Source organism: Sinohyriopsis cumingii, chromosome 7 (assembly GCF_028554795.1).
Source record: "Sinohyriopsis cumingii isolate HCF-2022 chromosome 7, ASM2855479v2, whole genome shotgun sequence".
In the NCBI taxonomy this organism is placed as follows: Eukaryota; Metazoa; Mollusca; class Bivalvia; order Unionida; family Unionidae; genus Sinohyriopsis; species Sinohyriopsis cumingii.
The window spans coordinates 46,691,656-46,702,603 of NC_142967.1; the positions used below are offsets into that span (position 1 = coordinate 46,691,656).

Below are 10,948 nucleotides of genomic sequence, written 5' to 3' on the forward strand. Positions count from 1 at the left end.
TCCGTAAAGAGATAGTTAGTCCGAAGGATATCTATTTTTTTTTATTAAAGGACGAAAAAAAAAATGGTACTAATATTTAATAAGGATGAGAAAGCAGAGACATATGGAAATGAATAGTATCAATCTTAGTCACATGAAAATAATAAGTTACTGAGAGTAACACAGACTGCTTTTAGTTACTAGTTACTTGATCTGGTCCTGGATGTGTCTTCATGTTCGTGGGGAGAAGTCATAAATTATACAGTTTAATTATATTTAGTCTATACGTGATACATACGCCTTTGGTCAAGTTTCTTCAGTTTCATAGAGAAACTTTATTAAAAAGATTCAATAAGTTTGTAAACTTTATGAATCTATTTATTTCATTACTCCTGAACGAATGTAAAGTTCTACTGTTTGATTTTGTCACATCAATGTCACTGATCATGTGTGTGTGTGTTTTTTATTGTCTAGCTATGCATCCTTCAGGAATCAGATATGTAGTAAAAGGATCAATATATATTAGCATGCATTAATTACTTATATATTTCTTTACAGATTTAAAAGTTCACATTGTTGAAGAGAAATAAAGTCCAAAGTTGTAGATTTACAACCAGGATGGACGAGATCACGACGAACAATTCAGTAACCTATGCTACAACACAATATCCGGTCACGGCCATGGAGATCAAATTCCAGTATATCCTGACCATACTGGCAATGTGTATTCTGATACTTCTCACGATCCTGGGAAACGCTTTTGTAATTGCTTCTGTGTTTAATTACAAATCACTGAGAATAGTGCAGAACTTCTTTATAATCTCACTCTCAATTGCGAACCTAGCTGTTGAGATTTTTGTCATGCCTTTTCACGTTGCAAATGCGATTCTTCAAGGGCGATGGATTTTTGGAAATGTCTTATGTGATCTGTGGCTGACTTCTGGTGTTTTATTGTGTACAGAGTCCATTCTGAGCATCTGTGCTATTGCCATTGATCGATACTGGGCTATTCATGACCCAATAAATTATGCGCAAAAATATGTCAAACGCGTGCTGGTGATAATTTTTTTAGCATGGACACTGAGTGCGATAATATCAGTCCCACCTCTTTTTGGATGGAATGATATGTCCGACTCCTGCACTGGACGATGCGCATTGACTGGTGAGAAGGGTTACGTAGCATATTCAGCACTTGATTCTTTTTATATTCCTTGTCTCATAATGTCTTTTGTGTATTTGAAACTATACCTCGCAGCAAAGAGGCGTCTTCGAGAGCGTGTCCAGGATGCAAAGGTAAAGTTAGCTATAGTGAAGAACACATCTTACGCAAGTGTCGCTACGGCACCTAACTGCAGTGAAGAAGGTGAAACTGGTGAGCACAGTCCCATGGTAAATGACCATGGCACTTTATCATCTCCAAGATCACCCATCTTTCTTTACCATGACCAACTCAAATTAGGGTATAATAACAGCGAAACTTTGAAGCAAATGCAACATTTTTTCGAAGCAAAACAAAGACCTTCTCTCTCCAAAGAACGAAAGGTAACACGAACATTGGCTCTCACAATGGTTGCGTTTGTATTGTGTTGGCTCCCTTTCTTCCTTCTCTATGTTATCTTACCATTTTCTGATATATGTATGCATCCTGGACCAGAAACAGAAATGCTGTTTGTTTGGCTGGGGTATACCAATTCAAGCTTAAATCCTATTGTATATACCATATTCAACATAGAATTCCGTAAAGCATTTAACGATATGATTCATGGAAGGTGCTTATGTTGGATCTCTAGTCAGTCAATGATGATAGCACTGGATTGTAATATTAACCATCATTAAGGAAATACGAATGTTCCTGTATTTGGTGTATGTCTTACAAGGATATTATTATTACTATTATTATTATTATTACTACTATTATTATTATTATTATTAAGAAAATTATAGATATTAAATGACATTGTGGAGTTCTGTCATCGTAGTGACTATTTTGATGAATGGACCAACCTTGACAAATTGCAAATCCAGATCGTAGTCTCTAGCATATTTTGTGCGTGATTCAATAATTTTGTACTATTTATAAGAATATAAACAAAGAAACAATATATGCTGCAAGTGTGTCCACCTAACCGAACGCTTTCTTCCAAAATCGATAAATATCATTGTTAATAATGAAGCTTATTTTTTGCCGTTCAGCTATTTAACTTTAACTACCTATTTTCCCCCCTACAAATCAGTTGAAATAAGTGCTTTATATTGCCTACCTAAAGGAGACCCTATCTTGTCTCTATACCTGCTTAAAGCAGACCATATCTTGTCTCCTCGCCTGCCAAAAGCAGTTCACATTCTTCAGGCCTCACGAAGTTCCTATCTTGTCTCCCAGCCTACCTAAATAAGTTCCTATCCTGTCTCCTAACCTTATCGTAAATAATATTTGACACAATTTCGGATGTTAAGCAAAAGTTGTTTAGGATTTATGTGGCAATGCAGTGTAAATTATGAATCAAAGACATAAGATTCAACGACTTATTGTTATTGATCGAACACCATTATTAATTTTTCTGCTAATTAATCTAGATCTGGCGAGGATTTCAGATGCCACTTTTATGGCAGAAAAATATAACTTATCTTTTATAGATTTTTAAGATAAAAACAAACTTCTAAAATGCAAAAATAATGCTATATAACGTGTAAAAATTTCTAAAGTGTACATGTTTTCTTTTCTCAAATTTTGACAAAACATACACATTTAAATGAACACCATACCATTGAAAATTAGCGCTGAAAGAATCAGTATATCAAACATTAGCATCTTAAACATCCATTTTCTTGTTTACAGAATGCCACCATAGAACCTCGAGTGTTGTTTTAACGCGCTTTTTCAGCATATTTGTTCCCTGAACACTTTGAAAAAGTCACATTCAAAACAACGGCTGAATGATCATATTTATAATAATAATAATAATAATGAGGACTTTGTATAGCGCCTAATCTTTAGAATCTCTAAGCGCTTACAACATTAGACAACACCTATAAGATAAAAAATATATAATGATATGATTACAGAAACAAACACCATGAAATCAGAAAACATTAAAAAAACATGCTGAGAATATTTAAGGTAGGAAACATTATTAGGTCTTTAAGTTTGTTCTTGCAGTCGAAATAAGTGAGTTTTGAGAGCATTCTTGAATGTGATCACTGTGTCTTTGTGTCTAAGTTCAGTGGGCAATTCATCCACGTTACTGGGCCCTGGTATGCAAAAGAACGCTGTCCATATGATTTTGTTTTCATACTTGGAATAATGAGTATACGATTGTCAGAAGAGGAGCGTAAGTATCTTGATGGTGTGTACACATGGGTGAGGTCGGATAGGTATGTTGGACTAGAGTCCGACTGTGAAACGAAGCACAGAGAACAAATTTTGTGTTTGATTCTGGATCGAATGGATAGCCAGTGTTGGGTACAGAGCAGCGGGGAGGTGTGCTGTGATCGTGGTGCTCTAAGTATGATCTGAGCAGCTGTGTTTTGAACTTTTTGAAGTTTCTGGAGCAGATATTGAGATGAACCAGACAAAATTGAGTTACAATAGTCCAGTCTTGAAAGTACTAATTAACACACAAGTGTTTTAGTGGCATCAGCTGAAAGATATTTGCGAATTGAGCTGATGCGTCTCAGCTCAACATATTATCTTTTATTATTTATATCATGTTTAAATGATTATCAGCCGTATTCATGTGGATATCATTGGATAGAACTTTCTTTCAAGGGAAGTTGTTGCTTACGGGTAAACAGCTTTGATTCTTGACTAGAATTTCTTGAAGACTCGTGTAAATGCAATTGGTTTATCAAGTTCAAAACTGTTGCTGTAGACGTAAAATATTACATACATAATAATAGATGCGTTCTCAAAAGCTAGAACTTCTTCCTTTAGCTTTCTAAAAGCGTAAGGATTATCATCAATATAACAATACAAGTTATTCCACAGCCATTAAATGTGATATTTTCAATAATAATTCTCATCTGACTGTTGCGTCTTTGTCCATGAATAGCGAACGATCCCAACACTATTGATACAACAGTGACAAAAATAATATGTTGCCCCACTCGACTGCTCAATATATTTCATCGTTATTTTGTACTAAAAGTTTCTTTGAAACATACTATAGACACAATTTTGTTTTACCCAGTGCAAAATATATCCCTAGGCATAAAAGAAATAATCATCACCTCAAACAACACTCATCCTCAGAAAGTACAAACAGCCAACATAAGTCCATCCATCGTACATGATGACTGGCTTTAACATCTTAAACAGTAGACAATTACACAGCGAAACAAAATCAGCTTAGAGGACCCGTAAGTACAGAAAATACAAGTATGAGCTATAAATGAATGAATGAATAAATGAATGAATGAATGAATGAATGAATGAATGAATTAAATCAAATTAAGTATGAGTGCGAGTATACAGCGATGTCATGAATGTGTAAGCGAATGAATGAGTAAGGAAGAAGGAATGAGAAAATGTGAATGGATGAGAAATGCAGAAGATGAAAAATGAATGTGTATGCGTGTTTGTGTGGTTTATATTTTTAACGTAGCTTTAAAAAAAATTCAGTTATATCGCTACGATGTCTGCAGTGTGACAGTTTATAGTGATGTCTAGCACTGGGGCATCATGCCGCAGACATGTAGCATGATGCCCCACCCAGTCACATTATCCTGACACCAGGCCGACCAGTCCTAACACTAACCTCTTAGGGGGCGCTCACCAGTTAATATGTACTTTTGAGAGAGTGACGTATGCAAGGTGAAGTAGTTCGCATTTAAAACATGTACAATGGAGAGAATGTTGGCATACCTCTATGCTACATTAGTGTAATGTGGATGATATTTCTTTGGATATTGTACTTTTGGAAATTTTACATGATTTAAGCACACTGCAAAGTAAAATGACTGCTCCCTTGAGTTAAAAAATCAGTCTGAATTAGTCTAAAGTACGCTATACATGGCAGCTATTAAAACAGGGAAAATGAAAGTGCAATGAATGAATTACCAAATATATAACATGTAAAAAAAGTTATCGGCTCTTTTTTATACAATTTAGCTCTGAAGTTCAGGAATTGAAAATGACTAAGTAGAGCTAGCACTTTTTTGAAAGGTGCACATCTGAAGTAAGGCCAAGCTGTATACTCTATAACCCATAGTACACCCATCAATCATACACCAAAATAAAGGGAATTAAAGGTTCTTTGAATTATACCTAAGATATACAAGGTATTTTTAAATAGCCAGTATAACCAGTGAGGAAAGCCGGGGAAATTCTTTATCTTTAAAATCCTAACCCTTATGCAAAATACAAAACTGTAGAGCGCCACCTTAATGCTGAGCGCCAAGCGAGGCAGCTGTTAGTACCATTTTTGTAAGTCTTTGGTATGACTCGGCCGGGGGTCGAACCCACGACCTCCCGCGGCCGAGGCGGACGCTCTAACTACTAGGCCACCGGAGAAAAATGAATGAATGAGAGGATATATATATATATATATATATATATATATATATATATATATATATATATATATATATATATATATATATATATATATATAAGTACAGTATGGGAACGATATAGCGACAATGGGAAAATGCATTACAGACCCGCTTGGGACGATATAGCGACAAGACGTTTCAGATCACCCTGGGACGATATAGCGACATGGGGAATTGAACATGGGGAATATTGGAACTGTATAACGACATGGGAAAGTGGGGTTGTTGTATAGGGATAATAGGATGAAAATATGAGGTGACGTCACGGTACTGAACATTGGTAACAATGTAGCATAAGGCTGCCCTCGATTGACATATATAACACATACAAAACATCGACATAGATTGATACCGTAGGGAAAATGAGAATATATGAGGGGAAAAACCTAGGAACATATAGGGACAATGGAAAATTAATATAGGGAAATTTAACATGGGTGTGACTCTAGCGAGACAAGGAAAAGTTCAACATAGGTTGTAACTATCTAGGGACAATGGAGAAATTGTATAGTGCCTGTCTACGGACAAGAATAGTTGAGGGTCAAACACAACAGAGACAGACATATACTAATACAAGCCCGAGATTTATATATATATAAAGCATTACCTCGACCTGAAATTATGTTAGCAGTGTTCATAGCTTTAATTAATTGTAATGATGTTATAAATAGCCATAATCAAGGCAAAGACCAACACCAAAATAGATATGACTGAAAGTAACGCTAAATTGACGAAATAGTCCCAGAATTTATAGCAGACTAACCATATCCCTCAATATCAAGTCGTTCCCCTGTAACTCTCGCGGAGGACGAATTGTTGTCATCACAAAGAACTCCATGATCAAACGTCTTAACCACACCACAACATTCAATTTCGACCACACATCGTTTGAACTAGTGCAAACCACACTCACACTGGAGAAAAGGTCAGTCCATTTTTTCTGCCTATACCACCCTCCTCCTAGTAGAAAAAACAAGCTGACTGAATCTCTCTTTTTGGAGCAGTTTCCGAATCTCCTGGACTATGGAAATTCGATAGGTGGCAACCTGATTATTCTTGGAGATTTCAACTTTCACTTTGACTGTCCCGGAAGCCCAAACACATCAAAACTCATAGATTCCATTGCTGTTTTCAACCTCAAACAGTCAGTTAACCAACCCACTCATAAACATGGTCACATTTTAAACTGGATTCTTCATAGACCTGATGATAACATTCTACGGTCCTCCCTGGTATCCCTTGACCTTGCATCAGATCACCTCTGCATTATATGCCATCTTGACGTATCAGTCCCTAACCCTCCACCTTTATCTGCTACTAACAGAAACCTCTGTATGATAACAGAACCAAACTAATGCATGACATCCAAGAAAACCTAACAACTTGCTTACCTCCTACAGCAGAACAGCTCGATAACTGACTGCGTTCATTGCTCGACAAACATGCCCCAGCTACCAAGTGCAGAGTATCAATTCAAACGTGTTCTCCATGGTATAGCAGTGTTAGGGACCAGCTTCGCACTGCTCAAAGAGACCGTCGTAAAGCTGAAAGGCTTTGGCTTTCCACCAGACTCACTATTCATAAGCAAATCTATGAAGCTGCTAAGAGGCATGTCACAAATATAGTCCATGCAGCGAAATCAGCCCACTACACTACTAAGATCATGGAAAGTTCCAGCTGCAAAGAGCTCTTCGGGATTACTAACAAGCTAATGTCAAGGAACAAATCTACACCACTTTCAACTACCTTCTCTCCAGTCGACCTTACTGCCATGTTTGCAAATTTCTTCCGTAACAAAGTACAAACCATTAGAGATAAGCTTGACACCACAATTTCAATTGACTCGTCGTCACCATACAGTTGGGATACAAAATTTGAGCGGCAATCATTAACAGCATTTCAACCTGTCTCTATGGATTTCGTACGTACAATCCTGATGAAGAGTGCGCCAAAGTCATGTGAACTTGATCCAATTCCAACATCACTGCTGCTTGAGTGCTTAGATCCAGTATTGTCTTCACTAACTGATGTTATTAATACCTCTCTCTCATCCGGGGAATTCCCATCATTTTTCAAAACTGCCTTTGTAAAGCCTCTGCTGAAGAAACCAACACTAGACCATAACGATTTAAAGAACTACCGCCCAGTTTCTAATCTCCCATTTATATAAAAAATCTTAGGTTGTTCTATCCCAGCTTGTATCTCATCTAAATTCAAACAGTCTTTTTTAGCAATGTACAATCTGCATATCGCCCTTGCCACAGTACTGAAACTAATCTTCTAAAAGTAGTTAATGACATTCTCTCTGCGTTGGATAGCGGAAAGATTACAGTCCTTGATTTGTCTGCAGCATTTGACGTAATAGACCATGATACATTACTTCACCGTCTCCAGCATGTATTTGGCATTCATGATACAGCCTTACTGTGGTTCAAGTCCTACTTGATCAACAGGACACAAATTGTGTCTGCAAATGGAATACACTCCAGCATAGTTGATCTATGTTGTGGTGTTCCACACGGGTCTGTTCTTGGACCTGTTCTCTTCATTATATACTCTCAGCCGCTCTCAAGTGTCATAGATCATCATCCAGTGTCTCACCAATTGTACGCTGATGACACACAAATATACAAATCTAGCCACCCAACTGAAGTTGATGCTACCATCCAAGGTGTAGAGAGGTGCATTTCTGATTCGAAATCATGGATGACATGTAACAAGCTGCAGATGAATGATGATAAAACTGAGGCCATTCTGATCACAACGCAAAGACTTTCTCATTCACATCCTTTACCTCAAACAATAAATATCAGCAACACCAACATTAAATTCACACAATCAGTACGAAACCTAGGTGTTACTCTGGACAGTACTCTCACATTGCACCAACATGTCATGAACATATGCAAGGCTGCATATCTTGTGCAGAGACGCATCAGCCCCATTCGCAAGTATCTTTCAGTTGATGCCACTAAAACACTTGTGTGTTCATTAGTACTTTCAAGAGTGGACTATTGAAACTCAGTGATGTCTGGTTCATCTCAATATCTGCTCCAGAAACTTCAAAAAGTTCAAAACACAGCTGCTTTGATCATAATTAGAGTACCACGATCAGAGCACACCTCAACGCTGCTCTGTACCCTACACTGACTATCCATTCGATCCAGAATCAAACACAAAATGTGTTCTCTGTGCTACGTTTCACTGTCGGACTCTAGTCCAACATACCTATCCGACCTCACCCATGTATACACACCAGCAAGATACTTACGCTCCTCTTCTGACAATCGTATACTCATTATTCCCACTATGAAAACAAAGTCATATGGACAGCGTTCTTTTGCATACCAGGGCCCAGCAAATGAATTGCCCACTGAACTTAGACACAAAGACACAGTGATCCCATTCAAGAATGCTCTCAAAACTCACTTATTTCGCCTGCAAGAACAAACTTAAAGACCTAATAATGTTTCCTACCTTAAATATTCTCAGCATGTTTTTTCTATGTTTTCTAATTTCATGGTGTTTGTGTTTGTAATCATATCATTATATATGTTTTTTTATATCTTATAGATGTCTTATGTTGTAAAGCGCTTAGAGCTTCTAAAGATTAGGCGCTATACAAAGTCTTCATTATTATTATTATTATTATTATTATTACATTGGTTTAGACTGAAATGGATACACCTAGTATCTATATATAGTCTCAACTTGTGTGACGATCGTGGATAAACATCCATGTAGCTATTTATAGCTATAACCTATTAAAATTCCTATGAAACCCCAATATCTATTTATAGCTACAACTTGTGTGAAATTCTTTTGTAAAAACCTACTGTCTATTTATAGCCTCAACTTGTGTGACGTTCCTGTTTAAACACCATAGTTTCTATTTCTAGCTACAACTTGTAGAAAAACCCAAGTCTATATTTATAATCTCAAAATGTCCAGCTTCAATGACGTCAATGTACTCATCACTAGGAGAATAATGGCAACAGTATTGCGTGTAGCTGACCTGAATACGCGCTAATGTAGGTAGCTATGTAGGTGAAATGTATATGATAGGGATAAATGGAGTTTTGTAGAGACAAACAAAGACCACACACGCACAACAGGGGATAAGGAAAAAACTAACCCCAAATATGCTATGCACACAGAAGGGAAGGGGGGAAACACTATCTACTATACACACAAACGCATACAAACACACAAATACACACACACACACAAACCACAGAGAAAAGGAGGGAAAAAACTATATCTACTATCAAAAATACCCCAATATTTACTATCAAAAACCCCAATATATACTATCCACACAAACAAACGCGCACGCATACAAAGACACACCCTACTATCCACACAGAAGGGAAGGGTACAAGAAATCAATATATATTATTAAAAATATTCCAGTAGTTACTATAAAAGACAATATCTACCATCCACACAAACGTACGCGTACGGATATAAACACACACTCTACTATCCACACAAACACACATCCTACTATATACACAAACATACATGAACACATACAAACACGATATCTATTATCCACACAAACGTACGCGCACGCATACAAACACACACTCTACTACCTACACAGAAGGAAATGGTTAAAAATCCAATATCTACTATAAAAATACCCCAATATTTACAATAAAAAAAACAAGATCTACTATCCACACAAATGTATGTGAAATAATACAAACACACTCTACTATCCATGAAGAAGGGAAGGAAAAAACACACGCTACTATCCACACAAAGTACTCGAATGCATACAAACCCCAAATATACTACCCATACAACATGTGCGAACGCATACAAACCCTAAATATACTATCCACACACGGGAAGGGGAAAAAACAAACACAATATCTACTATCAACACACGTAAAGGAGCAAAAAAAAAAACCCAAATATCCTATCCACACACGGGCAGGGGGAAAAACAAACAATATCTATTATCCACACAACGTACGCGACCGCATCCAAACCCCAAATATACTATCCACACAATAACGAGAAAAACAAACACAATATCTACTATCAAAACTCGGGAAGGAGCAAAAAACAAACCCCAAATATACTATCCACACACCTGATGGGGAAAAAACAAACACAATATCAACTATCCACACAAACTTACGCGAACGCATACAAACCCCAAATATACTATCCACACACGGGAAGAAGAAAAAACAAACGCGAATATATTATCTACACGACGTACGCGGACGCATACACACACAAACACATAAGCACATAAATAAACCACACCACACCGAGGGAAGAAGAAAAAACCAACCCAAAATATACTATCCACACAGAGGCAAGAGAAGAAAAACAAACCCAAAATAAACTATACAGCAGCAGGGAGGGCGAATCCTACAACTTTTAGAAGGTTCTAAATGCC

General features: G+C 37.0%; 1 protein-coding gene across 1 annotated transcript; it reads left to right on the forward strand.

The window, feature by feature from the left end:
* The first annotated feature begins 597 nt into the window (after positions 1-597).
* LOC149795142 (tyramine receptor 1-like) lies at positions 598-2,848 on the forward strand. Its single transcript, XM_089966198.1, has 2 exons — positions 598-1,368; positions 2,816-2,848. The coding sequence occupies exons 1-2, from the start codon at positions 598-600 to the stop codon at positions 2,846-2,848; spliced, it is 804 nt and encodes a 267-aa protein (XP_089822324.1).
* The last annotated feature ends 8,100 nt before the right edge of the window (positions 2,849-10,948 follow it).

Bases quoted from the DNA above. Each gene is read 5' to 3' on its own strand.
- LOC149795142 (XM_089966198.1), top strand. From the start codon at position 598: ATGGACGAGATCACGACGAACAATTCAGTAACCTATGCTACAACACAA. The intron at 1,369-2,815 runs GTAAATGACCAT...TCTTGTTTACAG, and splicing joins CTGGTGAGCACAGTCCCATG to AATGCCACCATAGAACCTCG.